This window comes from Mauremys mutica, chromosome 3, assembly GCF_020497125.1.
Source record: "Mauremys mutica isolate MM-2020 ecotype Southern chromosome 3, ASM2049712v1, whole genome shotgun sequence".
Lineage (NCBI taxonomy): Eukaryota > Metazoa > Chordata > Testudines > Geoemydidae > Mauremys > Mauremys mutica.
The window spans coordinates 110,837,169-110,864,114 of NC_059074.1; the positions used below are offsets into that span (position 1 = coordinate 110,837,169).

At 39.9% G+C, this 26,946-nt stretch overlaps 1 protein-coding gene across 3 annotated transcripts in view; it reads left to right on the top strand.

Annotated features, from left to right (window-relative positions):
* The window catches only part of ADGB (androglobin), a 215,269-nt gene that overhangs the window by 127,619 nt on the left and 60,704 nt on the right, over positions 1-26,946 (top strand). For all 3 annotated transcript variants that reach the window (XM_045012031.1, XM_045012029.1, XM_045012032.1), the window contains 9 exons: positions 1,440-1,542; positions 3,671-3,812; positions 6,442-6,556; positions 8,047-8,214; positions 9,638-9,776; positions 12,762-12,887; positions 16,403-16,496; positions 17,576-17,710; positions 21,379-21,532. In XM_045012031.1, the coding sequence (XP_044867966.1) occupies positions 1,440-1,542; positions 3,671-3,812; positions 6,442-6,556; positions 8,047-8,214; positions 9,638-9,776; positions 12,762-12,887; positions 16,403-16,496; positions 17,576-17,710; positions 21,379-21,532 (1,176 nt within the window). The remainder of the gene's footprint in view (positions 1-1,439; positions 1,543-3,670; positions 3,813-6,441; positions 6,557-8,046; positions 8,215-9,637; positions 9,777-12,761; positions 12,888-16,402; positions 16,497-17,575; positions 17,711-21,378; positions 21,533-26,946) is intronic.

The window sequence follows — 26,946 nt, forward strand, 5'->3', positions numbered from 1 at the left end:
GTGCACTTGAGAATCTATCCCAGTGACTGGAATTACATTTTACATGTGTAATTACAATTACAATGTAAAAACACTGTAGCAATGTTTTAGATACCTACAGTTAACTAATAAATTAATGTAACTGGAAGATTAAACATGTCTAAATGTGTTGCTCCTTTAGTTTCATATTTAGTACATTAATACTCTGTAATTGCTGTGCAGTTAAACTTTGTCATGAATAGACCTAGTACAATATCCTGTACCCAGAAATTATCTATATGGGTTATAGTCCATAACTGCAGCATATCTTCAGTGTCACTAGACTCACTGTTATAAAGTGTAACCAGATCATAGGTCAGTTTTCCTGACCTATGATCTGCTTTGGATATGCAACTTCATGCAACTGAAAACATGCTCTATTTTCTAAAATGTAGTCAACACAATCCTAGCTGTGTGCTAGGATGGCAAAGTATATTCTTTAGAACACTTTACTCTGGTACTATAATATTTTATTAGACACAGGTAAATCAAATATTCATGCCATCTGGCAAATTAAATATCAACCATATGGGATAACACTTTTGTACTGTAATTTCATAGATTTATAGATTGTTAAGGTCAGAAGGGACCATTACATCATCTAGTCTGATGTCCTATATATCATAGGCCATTAAATTTCACCCAGTTGTCCCTGTATTGACCCCAATACCTTGTGTTTGGCATAAAACATATCTTCCTGAAGTGCATCTAGCCTTGATCTGAAGACATGCCAATATTGCTAATATCTCAGTATCAAATTGCTAATATTTGCAGATATAGCTGTGAGAAACACTCCAATTTAAGAAAAATAAAAGAGACAATGAAATGAAGTTTAAATTGGAGTATTTTATAGGAATGGTGCAGTACACATTACTGTTTCTGATGTTTATGCATTAAAGTTGTAAATAAAGTGCTGCAATATTTTATGATTTTTGCAAAGTAGAAATCATAATGCAGAATAAATTGTATGCTACAAGCTACAAATCAAGAATATTCATAATACTGTATATCTTACAAGTTTGTTGGAATTCATTAGAGTTGGCAAATTGTAGAACAATATCCAGGATGCTTCATATTGTAATGATATTTTAAAAGATAACTAAGTTGGTCCCTTATTATAACTTTTGGTCCCTTATTAAATACTAATAGATAAGCAGGGTTTAATTAAATTGGTGGTACACAAGGAAGATGTGCATAAGATGTAGGTACATTTTCTATTAAACTATTTTTTCTCTAATCTGTGGAATGAAAGATTAATATTAATAGGCAAATGAAACTTGAAGCTCTGTCAGAAGCACTGGTAACAATTAACTGCTTGTTTTACATATGTACATTGAGTAACAAAGTTTGAACTTTAAATAAAAATTGTAAAAGATTAATTCAACAGAAATTTAAACATGAATGCCCTTTTCCACCTGCAGTTTACAGATGATCGAGTCTTCTATTATTTATTTGTGGACAGTTTGAAGCCTATTGAAATCCTGGTTAGTTTTTCTGCATTAGTACGCTGGGGAGATTCTGGAGGTAAGATCAATACAAAGAAAGAAGTGTGTTAATATTGATTGGTCTCAACTGCTAAAGACTCTTTTATCTTAACTGTCTTCTTTTGAAACATGCTTTTTCTTTTTTTGGTCTTGTATGGAGTAGGTGACACTCAGTGCCTAGGTGATTTAGTGAGAACTGCAATATTCCCTTTGGATATTTTAGAGTTCTCTCTCCTGCAATATTGACACATGCTATGTCCATAGTATCGTGATGAATTATGAGTCACAACAGATCTGCTTAGCAAGATGTGTTCACCTGTGCGGTAATTTGGCAGGCTTTAAACAGAGCAAGTTGACTCCAGGAAATGATCTGGCAAAACACTTGGCTGTGCCACAGTGGTGCTTTTGTATTGCTGCACACTCATTGAAAACACTTTTTTCACATCCTTTTTATGAACAATGCCTCTTAAGGAGTTGTTTATGATGTTTAATCATTTGCTTTTCCCTTTTTGTCCATATCTTTCTAGTATGGATTTCCTTTCATTTCCTGTGTCATTTCTGCCTGGCTTTCTCTTCTTGCAAACTGTTTTATCTTTGGGCTGGTCTACATGCAATAATTGCACTGATTTAACTAAAATTGATGCAAATCCCTGTTTGGACACTTTTGAATCTGTTTACAGCAGACTCATCTTGATACCCTAGGGCTCTGCCTAGGATAAATCACAAATGTCTGTGAAATATCTAGATCAGGGGTCAGCAACCTCTGGCACGTGGCTCACCAGGGTAAGCACCCTGGCGGCCTGGACCAGTTTGTTTATCTGCCACGTCGGCAGGTTCAGCCGATCGCGGCTCCCACTGTCCGCAGTTCACCATCCCAGGCCAATGGGGGCGGTGGGAAGTCGCCGCCAACACATCCCGCGGCGCTTCCCGCCGCCCCCATTGGCCTGGGACGGTGAACCGCAGCCAGTGGGAGCTGCGATTGGCCGAACCTGACGACACGGCAGATAAACAAACTGGTCCAGGCCGCCAGGGTGTTTACCCTGGTGAGCCGCGTGCCAGAGGTTGCCAACTTCTGATCTAGATTAATATTTTTAAAGAATTTAGTTGTTAATTGGCAGTCAACTTGAGTTAAATAGGCCTATAAACCTTAGTCTAGACATAGCTTGAGTGCATGTAAGTTACATGCCAAAGAGCCAAAATAAGGTGTAATTACACCTATGTGTTAAACCCTCTTACACAGGGTAAAGCAGGTCCAAGTAGTTCTGTGGGAGTCTAAGGTTATGTCTACACTTTGAGCTGGTGGTGTAAATTCCAGCTCAAGGAGATGAACCTGCTCTAACTCTGAGCAAGCTAGGTCACTAAAAATAATGTATAGCAACGGTGACAGGAGGGGCTAGCTACCCCAAGTATGAGCCCATTTGAGATGCTAGGTACATACCTGGGGAAGCTAGAACCTGCTCCTGCTCACGACACTGTGGCTACAATCTGTTTTTAGCATTCTGACTCAGAGTTAGCACACATGTAGCTCCTTGAGCAGGAATTTACACTCTTAGTATAAATGTACCCAAAGTGAGTGCAAAGGGATCTAATTTATATCTCTTCTGAATAAGGCCCTCAGAGTAGAGTGTATACATAACCCCTGTTCTGTGCTATCTTTGTACACTGGTTAAGAACATAAGAACGGCCATACTGGGTCAGACCAATGGTCCATCTAGTCCAGTATCCTGTCTTCTGACAGTGGCCAATGCCAGGTGCCTCTGAGGGAATGAACAGAGCAGGTAATCATTAAGTGATCCATCCTATGTCACCCATTCCCAGCTTCTGGCAAATAGAGGGTAGGGACACTTCAGAACATGGTTTTGCATCCCTGCCCGTCCTGGCTAATAGCCACTGATGGACCTGTCCTCCAAGAACTTTAGTTCTTTTTTGAACCCAGTTATCTTGAAAATGGCTGTATTTCTCCCAGAGCTACCATTAAGGGTAGGCAACTTCTGTGGCTGACTAGGGCACTTACTGGTGGAGGCACCACTGGCATATATCAACTTACAAATAGTCCCTTTATTTTTTTATGGGCTTTGATAACCAAAATGTGATCCTGAATTCTGCTTCATGATAAAATTTTATCAGTTGCTCTGCTAACTTTATTTTTCTAATTGTTTTTCTTACAGCGACACAAAAAGAAGGTTCTGGTATACCACAGGGCATGCTTACGGTTGAAAGTTTCTCTTGGAAAAGTGTGGCTACTGGGCAACTTGTGTTAAAGATACATACGTATGCAACCAAAGCTGCTATGCTAAGCCTTCCCCCAGGGTGTGTACTCTAGCACTTAAAGACCTGCTGTTGCCTTAAGGATAGAATTTACATAACTGAATCTGGAATTATTAATTATTTGCAAATATTTGAATGTTAAGTTTGCATTAAAATTTATAGGATTTTTCCAAGTTTTGGTAAGATTGCAATGTTTATTTGGATTTAAGAATCATTACTAAAGTTTTTAAAATTGTGTGTCACTCTGTGAATCCCTTACTCTCTGTTTGCTGAGCAGTTATTCATATGAGTAGTCCCACTAGTTTTTCTAGAAAAGAACAACTGAAATACATTCTGTGGAGGCATGTTGTTTCTAAATAGAAGGCTTCAGAAATTTGGCTGAGGTATTAGCAGCTGTCTCCAACACTCATTTTAATTAAAACTTTTACTGAAGTATGATACTGTAGCCAGTATTGTAACTCTTCTTGAAATGGAATTTATGAAACATGAAAGGACATAAGTTCCCAAACAATTCCAATTTAAAATGATTAGGAAACCATGACATTGATGCTTTGTGGGATCATTTATCTTGGCATATAGCCCTAGATATCTGGTTTAAAGCAGTTCCTTGGCTGTAAAAATAAAGAAAAGACAACCCCATACCACCCCCTTCATCCTTAGATATCTGCTAGTCTCTTAACATGTTTGAAATGAAAGAAACAATACATGATGTATTGCCACAAGGACTGAATTGCTGGATAATTCAAAGCTTTTGGTTCTCAAACAATAAAAACTTGCCAATTTAGTTTAAAAAAGTTTATATGAAAATGAACAAAGAAGGACTGCTGCTGTGAACTTTTAGCTTCTTTTTTCTTGTGTAGATTTTATTTAAAAGAAGACATATATATATATATTGTAAGTTTTTGATATAGTTATATATCAAAAACTTACAATATTATATATATATATATATATATATTATATTATATATATATATTATATATATATAATATTGTAAGTTTTTGATATATAACTATATCAAAAACTTACAATATTACAAAAAGTACCCATAAAACTTGAACAGAACAGTATATATCTGTCATGTCCTGTATGTCCATGCCAACAAATTATAAATGGAAATCAAAGAAGATTTCAAAGCATCAGAAACGTAAACGCAAAGACTTGTTATATATCTGGTATTAAGTCAACCAAGTTGAACAGTGCTCCCTTTTTTCTCCAAACTGATTTAAAATATTAAAATGGATTTCATTTGTGACAAATGGCAGTAAAACAATCAAAGAACAAATCTTTATATTTCTGCAACTGCAAGTTTCAGAGCTACCCAAGAAGCAGGAATCTATTACAGATTAGCTCCCCACCCATGCCACTACATCTCTGATTCCCCATCCTCCACAATTTGCAATCATGCCGCAAGGAATAATTAATTGTGTAGAATTTACAACAGGTCAGTCTCAAGCATGGGAGTAGAAGTGGGCTTAGGACTCACCCTGTGGAGCAGTTTCCATTTCATTCAAAAAGAAAAATTACGTGGGAATCCAAGTGGAAGCTTTCCTCCCACTGTCCACGTGCCAGGAAGTGGTGTAGTCTTCCTCCCTAACCAGTTGCAATTAAAAAAAAGCAAATTTTAAAATCTTTGGACCATGTGGCTCTTCCCTTATTCTTGTTGCTATTAACCAAAGAAGTTCTCATACCACCGTTCACAAGAGAAAGGAAGAATATGGTGCTGAGTGCCTGATCCTGTCTTGTGTGAATACAAGAAAGAATTCTTCTTCCTTTCAAAACTGGAATTAGCTGTAGTTCCCAAGAGGGCACACTGAACTTCTGTTAATCACCAGCTGATGAGGCTACTCTTGAATGGATTGGGCCCAGAATTATTGCATAAAAGTGGTTTTATTCTAATCTGGTTTTATATTTACATTTTCTTATTCTTGCCTATGTCCTTTATAGTAATTTTGATTAAGGTAACGAATAACTAAGACATTTGACTCTTACTGTGGATTTTCCTGATCATATTTATAAACTTAAATGTAGCCAGCTGTGGTCTTTGCTTTAAAATTCTTCTTATCATTATTTATTATTTGTTTCAATCAGTGTCCGGAAAACACCATACAAACCCAAAAGAAGTCATGGTCCCCAACCCAAAGAGTTTACTCTATCCTTATGAAATACTACAGCAATATGTTATTCTGTGTTATAAAAACTACATGTAATCAAACTAAAGCAGAAAATGAATCTAAAACAGTGGCTTCTCAAATTACATCCTGTAATTATAACCTCACCAGTAGTTTGAGGAGCCTTTCCTCATGCTCTGCTCAGTTACACCACTACCTTGAACAACGCCAACTGATGTAACATGAATTTGGATATAACGTGGTAAAGCAGTGCCCCGGGGGGGCGGGGCTGCACACTCCGGTGGATCAAAGCAAGTTCAATATAACACGGTTTCACCTATAATGCGGTAAGATTTTTTGGCTCCCAAGGACAGCATTATATCGAGGTAGAGGTGTACTTATTTGAGAACCAAGCAATTAGCAATTGAGGGTTAAAAGGAGAGGTGGGCCAGGAAAGAATTTCACTGTTGTGAAATTTGTCCACTGAATGAAAAGGTTGAAGAACCACTGTTCTAAAAGAGAGTGCTTTTCTTTTTTGTTATATTTTATTTTTTATGTAGGCGACGTGTGTTAATCTTCACTGCAAGTTCCCCCATAGGGCACCATATCCATCTGTGTAGCATGGTGCCATGTGTGTTTGGTGAAGAGGATACTGTTATGCCAAATCTTGACAAGGTACATGTTACCATAACAACGCATGCAATATTATTGCATGTCATTGACCACTGTTTACTGCAGATTGATCTAATTTTTCTCTTGAATTTTGAGTTTGGAGGATATGCAAGAAAATTCTGTGAGTTGTGCAAAAGTATTATCACAAAAAGAAATTTAAATCTTAATGTAAATAATGTTGCATCTCTATTTATAGTAGATTTTACTGAATAATGTAATGTAAATTCCAAATATATATGGAAGCAAGGGAAACAGTTCTGAGATATTGGAAATGTGAGGGAGAGAGACACATATGAAGATGGGCATTATTATAGCTATGTGATGTAAACGTATAAGCAGGCATTGAATGATGTTGTGTTTCACATAAAATAGCTGAAAATTCATTCATGTGCCAATATATAATTGGATATTAAAGAATGTAGTGGAAATATTTAAATTGGAGGTAGTGTATTGTCTTCTCTTTTGCAGTGTGCAGCTCTGATAGTCATAAAATGCGTGTAAAGATTATTAAGATAGGTTAAAAAATGCCTACTTAGTGATGCAAACTGTCGTCAGATGAATACATTTCCCCCCCCATATGGTTGCAAAATGACCAGTAGGCCCCAGGATAGCTTTTGTTCTTAAAATGAACTATTGATTCAAAGGGCTTTGTGATAGCTGTGATCAGAGGCCCTGGGGGAGCAGTTAATGCTTTCTCAGAGCTGTTGGTTAGGTTGTCTGTAGATCCAGACAGGTGTCTCTTTATTAGTTAAACTCAGTCCATGTTTTCAAGGTTTCCTTTACAAATGATTGGGCCAGAGACTTTGGGGTTTTTTTAAATGAAAGTGTAGATTCTCAAGCAGAGTTGTGCAACAAATTTTTTAAAAGGGGAAATTTTGCAGCCATTTGCACCTCTGCATAATAACAGGATATTAAAGTAGCTTATGTAAGCTAGGATGGATATTTAGGAAGGTAGACTAAACCTGAGAACTTTATATGTTAAGAAAAAAAGAAAAACATTTTCAGCTTGTCTCCCTTCTCTTTACAAAAGGGAGAATCTGTGGGTGGAACTTCCTTTGCCATAAAAACAATGTAAAACTGCCTCTGCAGTTGCTTCCTGTGGTCATCTTTCCACAGATTTTTGCAAGAGGAGCAGCTAGTCTCTAGAGTGCCACTCCCAGCTGAGACTCTACAGTCTCACATAGAAATTCAGGTGAAGGTTAACACTGCTATGTGCAGCATTCACTTTGGCATGGTGTTCAACCAAATACAAATACTCTTCTAAGAATATATGGATGGGATTAACCAATATTATGTCACAATGTATATTTTAGCTAGGAGAAGCCTTCACTTATTCTTACTACAATATAAATATGCATCTTAATTTTGACTGAACATTTTACAGTGCTTGGTACAAAAGAAGAATAATTAATGCATAATATTTTTATATTCTTCATTATCTGATAAACTGAGAGCATTTTCCTTCCACAAGCTAGAATGTTCTCTCTCCTCAGGAGAGCTACCGGTTTATAGAACAGGCTACAGTTATCCTGAAAGCTATTGGAAATGTGATTAATAATTTCAGCAGTGAGCCTGAACTTTCCAAGGCCCTGAAGGAGCTGGAACTAACTCACTTCCCTCACAGCCTCCATGGTACAGGAATAGCTAGAGAACACTTCAAGGTAACAGTTCTAATAATCTGCTTTTTCTAAAAGAGTTCACAATATAAAAGAGTGTGTATGTGAACATTCATTCTCTTCTTCGAATAAGCTGCTATTATTATTAATATTATTATTAGCCAAATTTTCAAAGGGGTCTCCAACTCTGCCTCTGATTTTGCACACATGGTTTGAAATCCATTATAACTTGCATGTGCAAATGATAGAGTTTACAAATACAAATAGAAATTGCCTTTCCTTTATATATCCAAATGATAATATATGCAGAACTGTACATGCTAAAATCAGAGACACTGTTTTGGCAGTTTGGCACTGCATGTTTCAAACATCAAAATTCATCAGCTTTTCGAGATCTAATTCAGGAAATGAAAGCAAAGAGACTAACCGAAGTTCAGAAAGCAGTACACAGAATAATTCCCTACTGTGTCTAAGATTGATGTCTCAGGAAAAAATTGACTTGGCTTTTTGTTATTGAAGACAATAGTCAGATTCTTTTCATAGTCACAACATTTCCCTGTTTTTTATTATTTATACTGTCCCTTAAATGTTGTATGCATGTAGTTAATTATGCTAGGTCTTTCTTCAAAACATTAAATAATCATGCTTTTAACATAGAGTGTCCTAATGTAATAGCAGCCACAGAGATAACAAAGTGATTACAACCGAAATCAGCAGTATTACTGTTGACTATAATTGGTATTTAGCCACCCAGCCTAACAAATATTTTCCCTGAAATGTTTACAGTACTAGAGTAACTCTATCCTGATTTATTTTTTATTCAACACAACACTTTGTACATTGATTTCAGCATGTGTGACTTGTATCCAGGTACAGAACAGCTGATAGAAATGATGATGCATATTTAATCAGTTAGATTGCTCATTAGAAGTAGGTATTCAGTTTTTTACAATCACTGATACAAAACAGAAAGAAGCCAGTCCAATTCACAGTAGTTGCATGTGAAATTGGTGCCAGATTCAAACTTCTCCAATGTTTAGGGGAGGAAGTCAGAATCAGTGTTTCAGTTCAGGTTCATCTCTGATATAAACAGGTTGCCAAACGTTTTAATAACCCTTGTGCCATTTTATGATAAAGAATCCAAGTCCTATAGGAAGAAATATGTTAGTCATCTCATAGGCAGATGTTTTACATTTAAAATGAATATGGTACTACAGAGTAAGATGAAAGAGTATTTTCCCATTTCTTGCTCCTGAAACTATCTAGGTCTCTAGAGAGAAGTGTTTGTCATATGTATTTGTGCAAAATGGGAGCTCAAAGGCATAAGTTTTGAAATGGAAAAAACAAACAAACAAATATTTGTGGAATATTCTGTACAGAATATTAATGATCAAAGAAATATATAAATCAGCTTTCTTGACAAAATTAATGGTTGTCTGATTTTTTTCCTCTTTTTTTTTCATTTTAGGTTTTCAATAATGCTTTTAGGCATTTGATCCAACAAGTGTTAGGTAATAAGGTTCCTTCCAATTTTGAATTCGCTTTTAGATCCTTCACTTTGGATTTGAAAGCCAACGATGCTTCCATGGAAGACAATGTATCTTCAGGTACTGTGCTGATATTATTAATCATTTTATCCAGATTTGTCTGTCCATTTCTATTCAGGGGGAGCTGGTCACATACCCTATATTTAGATTGCCTAATATTTGCCATCATAGAAACCCTCAGAACCCCATATTTCACTCAGTCTGCAGGCGGGATGCACGAAGCGGGTAAAATAAGGTTTGCATAGGTTACTGTAATTCTGGCATTTCCTAACTTTCAAGTGGTTTACTTTGCAACCTAAGTAACTTTTTGGTGTGACTTTTATGCATATAGTTTATATGTATATGGTCACATATTAAGCCAGAAATAGTGATAAACTGAAAAACTCTTGAGAATCTTTTAGGTACAACCCAAAACATAAATTTCTTTCTTGTAGGCAAAATCTTGTTGGTTCAAAGTCAAAGTTCACTATGCTCTGGCTAGAATCTGTATAGAATTTTGTGTGTACAATTATGTAGAAAACCTCTTTAGATATTTCCTCGTCTAGAAGTCAAGACATGAGATACAATAATCTTATCCACTTCCTAGACTGAGCTGGGCAAATGATGGGGTTTTGGTTCACTGGCAATTCCAAAAAATAAATATGAAAATCATTTTGGGCTAAACAAAATACATAGTTTGAAGTTTCTAAAATAAAATTAAAGGAAATTCTGAAACAAAAAGTCATCTTGAATAAAATATCAAAACCTTTCTTTTAAAAGGACCAAAGGTTCCCTAGCATGCTTGAAAGTTTCAAACAGCATCACATTAAAGTACACCAGCAGGGTCTACACGTACAATTAATAAAGAACACATTAGTGCACATTAAAAATCACACTCCTTCCATTGCCCATCGTGTAAGACAAGTCTTTAGCGTAAGAGTGAGTTTGTGACATGTGAGCTGGAACTAAGACCCATCAAACTGTTCTCATATAGAAGCCACAAGCATCCTTTAGATGGGAACAACTTTTAATTCCTGTTGAAGATGGCTGGCTTCAAACTGGTTATCTGCAGGTGAAAGGCTTTGTAGCCAATTAGCAGTGACCTAAAGCATTCAGCTCCCTACTCCGTTACACCATTTAGAATGCGGCCTTCTTACTTGAAAGATAAGTTTGTTAAATAAAGTTCTAACGTTTTTAGAGCTTACACAGGCAGAGACTTCCATATTCTCAACACACAGGCAAAAACTACCCACACATCGCTCTCCTGCAAACCCACTGTATAATCAAGAACCTTGTCCTGTTCTTAAAGGGACAGCTAGCATTAACAAAAGTACAAATAAGATAATCAGCATTAACACAACGTTCCAATTTAATTCTAGACACAGTGTTTTGCAATATAAAATCATTTCCATAATTACAGTTACTTCAGGCTACTCATACTAATTTAAGAGGAGACACTATAGATTTATTGAGTGAGTTAACTGAGGCCTTACACTCAATTCAGTGGCATTGACTGGCTGTGTTACCTCTGCTGTCCCAATGCTACTGTTCAGGCTCCTCTGCCCATGGTACCAAATGGGTACAGTAAAGGGGAGGGTATTGAGTTGAAAATGATAGAACAACAAAGAGAAGAAGAGGAACAGCTTAGATGGTGTAGCAATAAAATTTAGGTTTATTGGCAGTAGCCTGTAAAATTGCTACAGATTCAGGGATAGAGACCATGTTCCTGCTCCTCCTACAACCTGCCAGCTCAGCCTGCCAAAAATTATATATAAAAGGAAGATTGCAAAGTCAAATATTCAAACTTTATAAACCAGAAAAAATATAATCTTTGCAACCTTAACTCTGTCCTCTTTTGCATGTGAATTATGATATAGTCTTTAATTACTTAATCATATACTCTTCCACCTGCCCCCCATTTGGATGGTAAGCAGGGTTTGAGCCAGGACTTTTAGATCTGTTGCACAGATCTTGAGATAACAAAACCTGCCAGTAGTAGAAGTATACTGTTATCCTCTCTTTTGATGAGCCGCTGGCGGGGGCAGCAGGAACAACACAGTAGTTTGCCTGTGGGTTACACAACTATTTATGAGACCCAACATTTCACAGCAGTATCAGGATTCATCCGTTGACTGTGTGAGGTGATTGTGGTCTAGGGGCTAACGTAGTAGTTGCAGACAGGATAGAGAGGCGCATATTCATTTTGAAAGGCAGCGTACCTGAGTGGCTAAGACAAGTTTCTGTCATTTAGAGACCTGTCTGAAGTGGCCTTGTACTTTATTTGTTAGAGTGGTCTGCTTCCTGGAGTAGGTATATGAAACCTTGGGCAGTAATAAGGGCTGTGATATATTAACAGTATTCAGTAAAAGAGGGGAGACCAGAACCCATGGTCTCCTGACTCTAAACACAGGGCATTGTTCCCTAAGCCAAATGGTATTTGGCAGGGGACTTTTTCATTCTCTCCAGTTATGCCTGAGATTTTACCTGATATGCAGGCAAGTGTGTCTGGCTTCCCAAATATGAGAGTGAAACGCAAGACTCAGATCAATAACATAATTCTTTGTGGGGAAATGCTTTTTGTTATTATGGAGGTAAACAATTTTGCCTCTTGTTCCAGGGTGTCTGTGAAATCTGACATCACTCCATCAGTTTCTATTTGGCTAATATTTTGTAGGTTATTTTCCAGCTAGAACAAGAGACTTAAATTAAATTCTGTGACACAAGATGACTCCCACTAAGGAGAAATACCAGCGTACCAAATTACTGTGAGCTGGACAAGTTTGACCCATGATATTAGCATAGTAGTTGCATGACAACATTACACAATAAATATATGTCCCCATGTGGTATATCTTGATAACAGTGCTTTAACTTACATTGGTTCTTATATAGTAAAAATTATAACAGGATGATGGGATAGCATACACGGAAGCTTTATGAGCAAATCAAGGCATTTCTGGAATATAGCTCACATAGTTGTTTAACTCTCAGTCAAGCAGTTGTAGTGCTTGTAGCCTTCACGTCACACCCTGTTTATAGTACTGTTCATTGTTCTTTTTCTTTCAGAGCTCAATATTCCTGTTGCTTGGCAGAACAGAACTCCAACTTCTGAAGAAGAAGCTGCAGTGCTTAAGCTGCAAAGCAATTGGAGAGGGACCTATGTTAGGCAATTGATAAATGGCAGAAAACCAGGTAGGCCTTTTAAATCTTATTTTAAGTGTTTAGTGTTTCACCATATTATTTTATCTGTGCTACCCTCTTACTAGTTATCTGAAAATTTGATAACATTTTTTACTAGGAGTGCAATGAAATATTATAGATGAAATGAATATAGCTGATTAAGTTGAACATACTGCTTGACACAGAGCCCGGTGTGACACTCAGGATATGTCTACACTGCAATTGGAAATGCAGTGGTAGCTCATGTAAGCATAGCTGAACTACCTTTAATCTAGCTAGAGCAGCTAAAAATAGCAACAAAGATGCAGTGGCACGGCCCACAGCATAGACTATACAAGTCTGCCCAGAACTCTGGTACATGCTTGCATTGCTAACCCATGTCAGGATCCAGGCTGCTACATCTTCACTGCTGCTTTAGCTAGATTATATCTAGTGCAGGTGTGCCTACCTGAGCTGTAGCTACACCACTGACTGCAGTGTAGACATACCCTTAGTCACATCAGTGATGCTAGAAATTCACCATGGACCTGACTTAAAGCTCATTAAGTCAATGGAAAGACTGCCATTGATTTCAGTGGGCTTCGGATAAGAGCCTGTGTAAACGTAGTTTTGGTTGGTTCAAAATATTGTGATGGGTTTAGTTTGTGGAAAGTGGAATATAATTTAGTTATATATAATATATAAAATCAGTTTCCTCAGAATAAAATTATATTAAGCCACTAAATGAAACTGTTCACTTAAAAGTACTATTCCTTTAATGCATTTCTGAGAAGTATTCCCACAGATCTCTACAATAAAACAAGAGCTCAACATAGTTTACAGTTTATTGTCATTCTGACATAAAGGCTTATGTATGTTTTACTAAAAATATTTGAATATTTTGATGCCCACTTGTGATCAAACATACAGTAGCATTTTCAAGAGAATATGTATGAACAGCTGGCATGGGTGAATCATAAAGAGATTAAGAAAGTATGAAGAGTTCTCTTTTTAGGTTTGCCAATTACATATTGTATATCCACATTTTGTTTTGTGTGTTTTTTTTAAAATGTAGATAGTGAAGAAGATTAACAGTCTGAGTTTAGGTCAGTAGCTAATCAAAATGTCACTGGCAAAATATTTCATGCATTTTATTCTGGCTGGGAAAGAGACTTTGATAAGAATAATATGAGCAGATTGGGAGGTGGGGAGAGAGCCCTTGAGAAAATCATTGTACATCACTGAGAAATATGTACGCAACTATAATATAAAAATTGATGATGATAAAAATTACAAATAAGTGTATGACAAAACAAGGTATTTCATCATTCATACCCTAAAAACTGCTTAATCACAGATAGATCTACATCAGAGACTTAGCAGGGAAGGTCAGCAGAAAGTCCAAGAATGTATCAGCGTAATGGATCTTTCAAATCCTAACGATGATGATGATAAATAAATGTGCATATCTACATCTGATGTTAATGAGTTACCCTCACAATAACCCTGTAAGGAAGGTAGTTGTTATTAACCCCATTTTACAAATGAGGAAATAGAGGTACAGAGATTAGTTTTCAAAAGGGCAAAAGCCCAAGAGCGTGTACAAAAATATATTTAATGCTTTAGTTGTATTGAATCTTCTTAATCTTTTCCTAATATATTTCATATGATAGAGGCATATACCATGAATATTGTTCCAATATGTATTTCATATGAAACAGTCCTGCAAATTAAATAAAACTGTGCAAGTCTCACAGGACACAGTGCAATTTTTTCTTGCAAATATTATATAGTTGATGATTCAGTCAAGTCCTAACTTTCTTCTGAAGCAGGTGAGCACTGAACTTTCAGATGCGTCTGGCATTTCCTTTCCTGTAGTGGCCTATTTGCATAAGAAGTTTTTGTATGGTATTGGGTTATTTCAGAGAGGGCTTTGTGCCATCACATTCTATCTGTTCTCCTATCTATACACTTCATCGGACTAAAGAACCATGGTGATCTTTTCAGCCAGTGCAGGAAAAAGGGCGCACAGGGTGCCAAGACAACAGTTGTCATATGATTACAATTTTCTGACAGCTCGTGAGTGCCTTGGCACAGAAAACCGCCCTGTGAGAGAGACATGCTTCCTGGGTACCACCTCCTTCAGTAATACACCATCCCTTTCAGGTTGATTCTTCCGTTTGAATGATTGCCAGTGCCACCCTTATGGAAGCTTTTTCTCTCCATGCATTGTGCAGTCTTGTCTTTGGCCAGGCACCCTCTCTCTCCTTCAGATCTCTCCTTTAAAATCCACTTCTTCAAGCAATCCCTCATACATTCTTCTTCTCATCCATAATCCCAACACTCTCCCACTCCTGAACTATTATCCCTAGTCTTGTCTTATTTAGGCTCTTTGCCCCAAATAATTTAGTGCTTACCTTATTTATTTTTGGCAAGCATCATATAAATTAACAATGCTTCAGTCTATATTCATCATTCTGTTCTTCTGGAGATTTAGCTTTCCATGCGTCAGTTGCCAAGTGGGTTTTTCCTAACTCTTTTCTTTTGTTTGTCTCTAGCTCTTCTTTCTCAGTTGTTACTCCTCTCCACTGTCAAGTATCAGGGGGTTGCTGTGTTAATCTGTATCCACAAAAACAACAAGGAGTCCGATGGCACTTTAAAGACTAACAAATTTATTTGGGCATAAGCTTTCGTGGGTAAAAAAACTCACTTCTTCAGATGCATGGAGTGAAAGTTACAGGTGCAGGCATTATATAATGACACATGAAGAGAAGGGAGTACCTCACAAGTGGAGAACCAGTGTTGACAGGGCCAATTCGATCAGGGTGGATATAGTCCACTCCCAATAATAGTTGAGGAGGTGTCAATTCCAGGAGAGGCAAAGCTGCTTTTGTAATGAGCCAGCCAGCTCATTACAAAAGCAGCTTTGCCTCTCCTGGAATTGACACCTCCTCATCTATTATTGGGAGTGGACTATATCCACCCTGATCTCCACTTGTGCGGTACTCCCTTCTCTTCATGTGTCATTATATATTGGGATGTATACTCAGGGCCAGCTCCAGGGGTTTTGCCGCCCCAAGCAGCCCCCCCCCCCCAAAAAAAGCCGCGATTGCGATCTGCGGCAATTCAGCGTGAGGTCCTTCGCTCCGAGCAGGAGTGAGGGACCCTCCGCCGAATTGCCGCTCAATACCTTAAAGTGCTGCCCCGCTCCGGAGTTGTCGCCCCAAGCACCTGCTTGGTAAGCTGGTGCCTGGAGCCGGCCCTGTGTATACTTCAGTAAAAGGGACTGATCACATCATTCTTCACTATAGCAGGAGGGCTGATCAGCATGTGACAAGGAGAATGCTGATGATACAGGAGATGATACTGCCTTAAAGGAGAAATTAGTTTCCAGAAGTGCAAGAATTCTGTAAAATTTAAAATTAGAACATAACTTGGTTCAGAACATGACTGATTTGCCCCAATAATTTTTTTCATTTTTTTAAAAAGAACAATGAAAAAGTTAGATATTTTGTGATTTTTTTTCTAACACATTTTGTTATTTTCAGGCACTAAGGAGAATGCTAATGTCAAAGAAATCCTGCAAAAACTGTGGACTTTGATTGACTCAAATATTGAACAGTGTGGTGTAACTCTACTGAGGTATTATGTAATAAATGAATTTTTTGAATTGCAGCCTGTTCCATGGAATTCTTTGTATAACCATACAGCCAATGTTTTATCAGAATAAATGTGATGAAAGCATGACTTGTTTTGAAATTTTGAAAATGTTGTTTAAACATACAAAGCATTTGAGATTTTCAAAGACACATTTGAAATGTAGGATCTTTGGGTTTGCTTTAAAGTGCTTCTTGTTCAAAGAAGTGTTTTAAAGGTAAAATAAAGCTTTTAATCTTCAAATGGGGCCTCAGAAGAAAAACTACAAGATGGCAGCATGATGGGAGGGAAAGGAAACTACACTGGATGATTAGAAATTGTAAAGAAGTTTTGTAAAAGCAATGAAATGTTGGGTTGCTACGTGCAATTGGTCTTTGGCTTGATGCCACTCAGGAGATATGCCAGAATCACAATATGAACACAGATGTGACAACCATCCCCTATTGGTCATTAGGAGAGACTGAACCCAGGACTTCTAGCTTCATAGCACAGGGCTTTATCACTTGAGGTCAGGGCCAGATCCAGACCCAGCGCGCCAAGCAGGCGCGTGGGGCGGCATTTTGCCGGCAGGGCGGCATTTGGCTCCGGCGGACCTTCTGCAGTCATGCCTGCGGGAGGTCCACCGGAGCCCCGGGACGAGCGGACCTGCCACAGGCATGACTGCGGCGGGTGCGCTGGTCCCACGGCTCGGACGGAGCTTCCGCAGGCATGCCTGCGGATGCTCCACCGGAGCCGCGAACCTGCGCACCCGCCGCAGACGCTTCTGCCCCGGCCATGGGACCAGGGAAGGGCGGTGAGCGCGCCGCCCTGCTTGGGGCGGTGTAATTTCTAGAGCCGCCCCTGCTTGAGGTAAAGGAATATCATCATTAACTGTTAGCAGTAGTAGGTTGTCATCGTTTCATATGGACCAGCCAGTAGGGAAGGACGTATAACACACACTGTACCAATGGGTCACATATACCCTGGTGTTCTTCCTTACATGTAGAAGTTGAAGTCAAGATCTAGGTCTTCTCCTTATTAAGTTTAAGTATTCATCTCTTTTATTTTTGTTTTTTGTTTTTCAGAGAAATGTTTAAAAGCAACTGTAAGTCTATCAAAAAATACCCCTGCTATGAGGATGAATGGGCTAAAACAACTTTTGCTGATTATGCTGTAACGTATTTTGATCAGCCACCAAATTTTTGGTTTGTGGTTTTTAGGTGAGTTTCAAATATTCTTATGTGGAAATAATTTATTATGGAGAAGCAGTAGCCTCTACACATTCAAAGTTGCAGCCAGCTTTCAATATAAAGCCCTATTTTACCTCACCCAAAACTCTGTTTTGGAAAATTGGATGGGCATGAAATTGCCAAAGTTAGTCTGAAGGCAATGGAGAATGTCTGTGAAAGTTTGAAAACAATTCATTTAACTGGTTTTGAATTACAAGTAAAAATATGCTGACTCGGATATCTCAGTTTTTGGATGTCCAACTTGAGGCACCATAAAGGGGCCTAATTTTCAGATGGCAAGTGCTCAGCGATTTTGGGAAAACCACACCTTTCAAGGTGTCAAAAGTTGGGTATCCAAAATCACTAATCAGTTATTTAAATTTTGGCCACATTAATTAAATGAATTCAGATTTTTTTATATAAAATGACTATTTTGATAGTAGAAGTAACGCTATTTTAAAACTTCTGTGAAAGTACAAACAATAGAGAGTAAAAATTAATCAACTATGACATTGGGTTTTAAAAACAACCTTTTAAACTTTGTCTAGAATTAGAAACTACAAAAAAGAGATCAATGTTACATCATCTTTGTCTTCCCCTTTTCTCTGCTAGCTGGGCAATGCTCACTCCATATCCGCTCTGTCCTCCCATACACAGTCAGTCCACCATTTTTTGGCTGTTTTTTATCTTTGCACGCAAACTTTAGTGACAGATGCCTCCCTAACAGGATTCTCTTCCTCCATCCTTCATACATGCTGTCACAGGGTGGTCCCCTAAGTCTTTTCTTACCTTAAGTACAGACCCTACCCACTCCAGATCTCCTTCACCACCAGCTAGTCCAGCAGGCCACCACCACTAATGTTATTTACATTTTACAACTCCCAGCCAGCTCCCCGACTTGCTTTTGGGGAAGGGAGCAGTACTAGCAGCAGCCAGCTCTGCCTTTCTTCAGGGTCTTAGCTCCCCCATCCAGGGCTTCCTTCCTCTCAATTTATCTTCTCCCAGCTGTTTGGGGTTACATCCTCCTCTAATTAACCCCTCAGCTATAGCTCCACTTGTTAATTGATCCTGTAATTAGGTCCCAATTAACCTATATTGGTGGGGATTTGAATGATAGGATACTGACTTAGCTCTTGACTCTGCACCTCTGTTACACATGCCCATATCATCTCATCTCAGCCTCCTCTCTTGCATTTTCTGTCTGATATCGCAGACCTTGGTCTCACATCTGATGACATTCTGCGTTTGGTCCAGTAATGCCACCTCTTCACTGCCCTAAGACATTTCATTTCAATGGTGTCAAGTCTTCTCAAGTGCTTCTCTTTGGTTGCCAGTGTCTCTGATCCATACAGAAGAGTGGTCTTATCGTGGTTTTGTACAATTGTCCCTGAAGTAGTCTAGACATCTGTTTGTCATAGATCACTCCACTTATCTTGCACCAGACTTTCCACTCACTCAGCAGCCTTGCCTGCTGTTCTTTGTGGATTTTTCCATTTGCTGCTAACCAGCCCCCACAGTTTTTCAGTGTATAAACCTGATTTAGGTACTGGCCCTCAATACTGATATTCATCTGTCTTGGTTCCATGCAAGTCTCGCATGATTTCAGTTTTTTCTTTACTCGTTTTGAGGCCATAGTTTGTTATTTCCATGTTCCAGGCATCAATCACCTGGACCAGATCTTCCTCCCTGTTGGCCATTAGCACAGTTATCCTCTGCATAGATCACCTTTGTATCACCTTCCATTTGTATTTGCCTACTTATAAAGTCCATCAAAATTATGAATAGTAATGGAATAAACACTGATCCCTGGTGGAGTCCAACCTTCACCTCAACCCCCCCGCTTCCCCCGTTGCACTGAAAGGCATCTAACTTTTTATCATGAAGCTATGTGACCAGGTGTACCAGGCCCAGAGGTCCCCTGCTGGAGGCCTCACAGCCCTACCACATCCCACCCCAGGAAAGAGCAATAGAGGTTAGTCCTCCAGGCTGCCTCGAGTGACTGCGGGGAAGCAGCCAATCCGAGAGAGGTTGTAGGGAGCAGCCAATCAGAGTCCAGCAAGCTCATATAAAAAGGAGCTGCTGGACCACCGAGCAGGATCAACTGCTGGCAGAGACCAGGGGAGTAAGAAAAATGCTCCTGGCTGGCTGCAGGAACTCAAGAAAGACTTCAGCCTTGGGGTAAGGGTGAGGGTGAAGGTGGGGAAGTGGCCCAAGGAACAGTAGCAGCAGCAACAGAGTAAATAGTTAAAGGGAAGCAACAGGTGGCTGCTACTTTATAGGGTCTCTGGGTTGGGACCTGGAGTTGTGGGCAGTCCTGGGTCTGCCACTGAGGAAGTGCCTTAAGCCCTGAGTGACTCAGCTGAAGAGCTGGGGCAATAGACGAAGAGTCTCTAGGGAGGAAGCCCTGGGGTACTGCTTCATACCTTGAGGGCAATTTAAGAGAGCCCAGGGAGGGCTGCAGGAAGAGACCAACCAAGGGTACTGTGATAGGCCTTGTTGGACTTGTACCTCAGAAGGGGTTGGTTTTGTTGACATATGAACTGTGTGTGACTCAGTCGGAGGGTGGTAGCCAGTGGGAGGCACCGCAAGCAGCACAAAGCTGAATAAACAGCAGGCACATGCACATATTTGATACAGGGCGCTCATGAGAAGCAAGTGGGCCCCAGAACAAACCATCATACAGACCTGTCACCATCTGGACAAGTGCTTCTGGTACTCCATAGGAATGTAGCAGAGGCACCAGTAGTCATCTAGATACTAGGTACTTTGTCAAATGCTTTCTCCAGATTGATGAAAGTCTAACCATGCTTGACATTTCCCTCTAGCTTCTTTTCAACCAACTGGCTAGTGATGAACATCTGTAATCCCTTTCCTTTTCTAAAACCAAACAGCTCCTTTCCTAAAACAGGCTCCACTATTCAATGAATGCAACTATCTGTGTTTCTCTCTAACAGTTTCATGTAGTGGGACAGCAGCTCGGTACTTTGAACAGTTGTGTGTGTCACTTTTGTGTTTGCATATTGGTATCACTATGGGCTTTCTACATTCTCTTGGGATTATCTTCTCTTTCCAAACTGTGCAGGTCTCATGTGAGCCAGTATACACCAATCAACCTATATTACAAGATCCATATTACATAAGAAGCATAAAATAATGAGCATATTTTGCACCACATTGTGATAAGTAAGCTACAACACATGTAAGCATGTGTGTCTATATTAGTTACTCACACATTTTGGGGGTCCAGTGCTTTCAGTCACTTAAGTTCAAGTATCTACTATGACTGACTATTTGAATTGTATTTTTTACAATTAAAGAAACTTTTAAATTATTTTTACATTTTCCCCCCCAAAGTGAAATTGCAATTAAAAAGCTTTTTAAACAAATAATGTTTGTAACCCTATACAATTAGTTTATATTCAGATTTTTAAAGATTGCAGCGCCTGCAGCTAGTTGTTGTTGTTGATGGCTTTGTGTGGGGTGTTGGTTAGGACAAAACTAAACAACATCTAGCATTTCTAATTTTGAGCAGCTGGAATGTACACAAACACACACACACACACAATTATAATTATATTACAGGATCCACTTTAGTGGTGAAAAGCAGTTTCAAATTGAAAACATTTTTCAAAAGAGATGTTACCTCTCTTTTACTGTAGGGAAACATTTCATGTGACAGAAGATATGCTTGTAGTGCCAAAGATGTACACAACCATCCCTACCTGTATGCTCCATGTTGTAGATAATGACACACTGGAAGAAATGCCACGCATCTTTCTCAAAGTGGCCCCGCATGTTTATACCAAGAATAAGGTAAGTCCAAACATCTGGGGAGTACAACATCACTATAGAAATAATAATGGTGGTTATATAGATATAGGCCAAGCTCCTCTGACTTCACAGGATTTGCACATATCTCAAAAGCACGCATAATTTTAATGTATCTGATTGGTCCAGAAAAGAGGCTGCCACAGCTGCAGTTCGATTCCAAGCTTCTTCCACCGCAGAAAATACCTTTCCTCGAAGTTGCTGTTATCTCCAAAAGAGGTTCAGTCTCCCAATTTCCCTAGCTAAAGTATTGCTGCATTTATCCCTGACACCATAGTGGTAATTGCTAATCCTGTTGCTCTACTGGACCTAGTATGTAGCATGGAGGAGCAGGAACAAACCTATGAATCTAGCACAAATAGTCTTTCATATGTGGGAGACAGGGGTACGGCAGCCAACTACTATGATGCTGGAAATGATGGGGCTAATCATAGAATCATAGAATTCAAGATCAGAAGGGACCATTATGATCATCTAGTCTGACCTCCTGCAAGATGCAGGCCACATTAGCCGATCTACCCACTCTTTTAGCAAGCGACCCCTGCCCCATGCTTCGGAGGAAGGCGAAAAACCTCCAGGGACACTGCCAATCTGCCCTGGAGGAAAATTCCTTCCCGACCCCAAATATGGCGGTCAGCTGAACCCCGAGCATGCGGGCAAGACTCTCCAGCCATACCCTCTGAAAGAGGTTAAGAATATCATATTATTGACCCAATTTGACCCAATTAAGTACCAGTTTGGCACTTAATTGACCTATTGACTAAGCCCGTTATCCTATTATACCATCTCCTCCATAAACTTATCTAGCTTAATCTTAAAGTCATGGAGGTCCTTCGCCCCTACTGTTTCCCTCGGTAGGCTGTTCCAGTATTGCACTCCCCTGATGGTTAGAAACCTTCGTCTAATTTCAAGCCTAAATTTCCTGACTGACAATTTATATCCGTTTGTCCTCGTGTCTACATTAGCACTGAGCTGAAATAATTCCTCTCCTTCCCTGGTATATCAAGGCATGTGCATTTTCACATGTAGTATTTGGTTACTATGACCCCAATGCTGACTGCTAGTTACTGTTTTAGACATGGTTCCACAAAAGTGCCTGCATTACTTCAGAAACAGTAATGTTTTAAATTTAACTCTCTTAAAAATTAGCTTTTAAGGGTAAATTTTCAAAAATTGAAACCTAACACGTATCTGCAAAACTTACACATACCCAAACAGGTAATTGCAGATGTAAATGATGTATTTGAGCACACAATTTGAATAATTGTGTGTGCAAATTGTTGATTGTGCAGATAATGTGTAGGAAGATGGCAAGCGCAGACTACCATTTTTTCTTTTAAATTAGCTCATTCAACAGGTAACTTGTCTTTTACTTCCTCATTCCCCCCTTTAGTCTGTTCCTTCCACTATTGTGTGAGATGTCTTAGACAAGGAATGTATTTGCATTGGTTTGTATAGCACCTACCAGAGTGGAGCTCGATCCTTTTCTGAGCCTCTAGGTGCAGCTGTAATACAAATATTAATAATTTTTGTTTGCCGGCATAGCTTTCAGGAACAGTACACCTACTACTGTTTGGAAATCTAACCTTTAATCTGAGTCACTGTTTATTAATGTTTTGGTTTTGACTAATGTAAACACTGAGATTTCACTCAGTCTTCAACATCAAAATAGCAATGATGTGCATGTACCTCATAACTCATTCCTTAAAAAATTACAACTTGATTGTAATCAAGTATTTGTAGAAATGCGCATTGTAAGATGAATTGTACAATATTGTAATGCTTACATATATTATTTAAATTAGTAAATTGATTTTTGGGACGGAGCCAGGGCAGGTGTTCCTTTTTTAGTTCTGGATAAAATCGCATAAAAATAAACTCAAATGTTTGTAGGAATCAGTGTTTTACAGTTCTTCGAGTACTGACCCTATGTGCCTTTGGAGAGTTCTCATAGCAGTGTCCATTCGACCCATCCATGCGTGTTACTCCGCCTTATGCTCCATGCCATTGCTATATAGTACTGTCTGGGCTAACAATCCTCAGTTCCTTCTCTGCCACCCCAGCTTGAGATGGAGCCTTAGCTAGCTGTCCGGCTTGAGTTTTTTACCTCAACTGTGCTTTTCTGTAGATAGTGTATATAGTAGTTAGTTAGTAATAGTTATATATTCATTTCTTTTTTACAAAAATATTTTTAAAAATTAAGTAAATTATATATATATATATATATATAAACATGTTTTAGGTAGTTTCTCCCCGGGGGAGTGATTTTTCTCCCTTTCCAAGGGTATGCCCAGGTCTCCCGGAATCGACCACTGCCTGTCACGGCAGGAAGCAATCCTGGTAAGCGATGGACACACCTGCTGCATCCATTGCCTTGGGGAATCACTCATTTCCCAAAAATGAAACTTCTGACTGGCAGTAAAATCTAAAGTCAAAAAGAACAGGGAGATAAAACTTTGATTCCTTATGATGGAGAGCTCACTGTGTCTATCCTCTGACCCAGGCCAGGAGCACCCTTTTTTACCATGGTCTCTGTGTAAGTCGTCTGCCTCTTCTATCTCTGAGCTGCACTCCTCAAGGCCATCTAAGACGAAGACCCAAGATTCCTCTTATAAGTCATCCAAGGACCAGGTACCAAGTTCTCCAGGTAGTGAATCTATCTCAAAGAAGTTGACGTCATCACGTCCCCCAGATCCCATCAGTCTCCAGCATGGTACCCATGAGGTTTTTGGTTTTTTAGGTACTGAGAGCCCTGACAAGCTTAGAGACTCTAAGGTACTGAGCTGCGAGAGACCATCGGTACTGACTGGAGACTGCAGCGGCAAGAAGAGCTTTACCATGATGCTGAAAAAGACCACTCAACCTCTGTCAGGTTTCCCCCAGAAGTGTTCGAAACTCATGGTACTGTCCACTCCTTTGGCTACCTTTACCTCAAGCCATGGACACAGTACCAACACTACTCTTGGTACTGCAAGATTTCTGGTTTCCGCGAGACCTCGCAGTATCAGACTCCTGATTCATTATTGGTTGGTTCTGATCTCTGCTCAGTACCAAGAACCTCTAGGTCTCCAGATGCCCACCTACTACTAATGGTAGAACCTCACATTTCCTCAATCCTGAGAGCATCCAGATCCCCAGACATATATCCGGGACCGGTGGTGGTACCTCAAGCTCCTTCTGCTGCCCTACTATTACTGAGTGTCTCAGAAAAAAGGGATTATGATGAAGACTTTGCCTCAGCCTCCCAAATATCGGTGCAAGGCTCTCCACTCCGCCCCATGAAGGTTCCCCCCCCCCCCCCGAGGTCCCTGAGCTCACTCATCACAGACATCCACAGCTAGCATCCTGCTGGGGCGACCACCCATGGATTCTGCCACCCAGGCCATATGCACCACCCCCTTGAAGTCCCTGGGTGGCTTATCACCATCAGTTCTCTAGGTCCTCAAACTCAGCCCTTCACAAAGACAGAAAACCCTTCTCACCCTCCCTTTCCAGGAGACTGGAGCCTCAGGAAGAGATTTTTGAGGAACAGGAGACCAGGGCCGACAAGGAGATCTCTCCAGCTGTGAACATCTCTTCTTCATTCCTAGATGAAGCTGTCATGCCACCTCCACCATCCTTGGCTGATGATTTTAAGCAGTGTCAAGAGCCCAGATTCTTTTCAGATCCCCCTTAAGGGGGTTGAAGAACTACATCATGTGCTGTTCGACATCCTCCATACTGCCTCCTTTACGCTGCCAGTCAATGAAGCACTCCTGGACCCGGCAAAGGTCATCTGGTAGCCTCAATTCCTCCCATGTGCAAAAGGGCAGATAAAAAATAGTACACTCCCTTAGTACACAGGAGTCAGAATTTTTATTTTCTCACCCATCTCCTAACTCCTTTGTGGTTGAAGCAGTTAACGAATCTGGAAGGCAGCACCACGCTAAATCTATGCCCTGTGATAAAAATCTTAAATGTCTTGACCTTCTTGGCAGAAAATCTTATTACTTTACAGTTTAGAATCACCAATGATCAGGCCTTACTGGTGAAGTATAACCACATAAACCATACTAAGCTAAACTCCTTTATTGAACATCGGTCAGCAGACACAGAGAGCAGTTCGAGGCAATTGTTATAGAAGGTCAGCTCCTTGCCAGGACACCTGTGTAGGCTTCTCTTGATGCTGCCGATACTGTCACTCATTCAGTTTACACAGCAGTAGTTATGAGTAAGACTACGTTTTAGTCACGGGTATTTTTAGTAAAAGTCATGGACAAGTCACAGACAATAAACAAAAATTCACGGCCCATGACCTGTCCATGACTTTAGCTAAAAATATCAGTGAATAAAACTTGGAGGCGGCTGCTCGAGGCCCCCGCAGCTTCCATTGGTCGTGGTTTCTGGGTGGAGGGAATGTGAAGAGCTACCTGGCCACGCCTCCGCCTAGCAGCTGAGTGAGAGGGATGTCACTGCTTCCGGGGAGCCCCCCAGGTAAGCGCTGCCCAGAGCTCGCCTAACCCTGTCCCATGCCCCAGCCCCTACCCCTTCCCCCACCCCAAACTCTGCTGCTGCTGGGGGGGAGCATGGAGGCCTGAGACTGCCCCAGCAGCATCCAGTACGCCTGGCACAGGGACTGCCTGAGTTGCCCCTCAGCCAGGTTCACTGGCCACTGCAGAAGTCACAGAGGTCACGGAAAGTCACGGAAGCCATGACTTCCGTGACAAACTCACAGCCTTAGTTATGAGGAGGGCCTCCTGGCTTTAACTCTCTGGATTCCCAGAGGAGGTCCAGAATACGGTAGAAGACCTTCCTTTTGACAGTACTAAGTTGTTCGCTGGCAACACAGATGAATCTCTGCACGTATTAAAAGAAATAATCCCATTCACCTCCCCATCTGTCACCCTAAACCTCACTGGGATAAGGGGGAAGCATTGCTCCACATGCTTGATGTCAGGAGAGCCCTGGTCTTCTACCTGGATAGGCCCAAATGCTTCAGGAAAACTTTCAGATAGTTTGTCTCAGTCACAGACAAATCAAAAGGAGCTGTTCTCTCTAAACAGAGGATCTCTAGGTGGATAACTGACTATATTAGTAATTGCTACCAACCTCATAATCTCAAAGTACCCGCTGGCATATGAGGCCACTCAACGAGATCTATTTCCACCACCACAGCCTTTAAGAACATTCCTATCATTGAAACATGTAAATCTGCAACTTGGGCTTCTATGCATACATTTGCAGAGCGCTATGCAATAATTCGTGATTCTGCTTTTGCTACTATGTCCAGCTCAGCTGTACTTTCTTCCACACTGGACTTGACTCTGAAGCCCCTCCTCCTTAAAGGGGAACTGCTCAGTATCACCTAGAGAGAAGCACCCATAGGGATACTACTCGAAGAAGAAGAAATGGTTACTCAG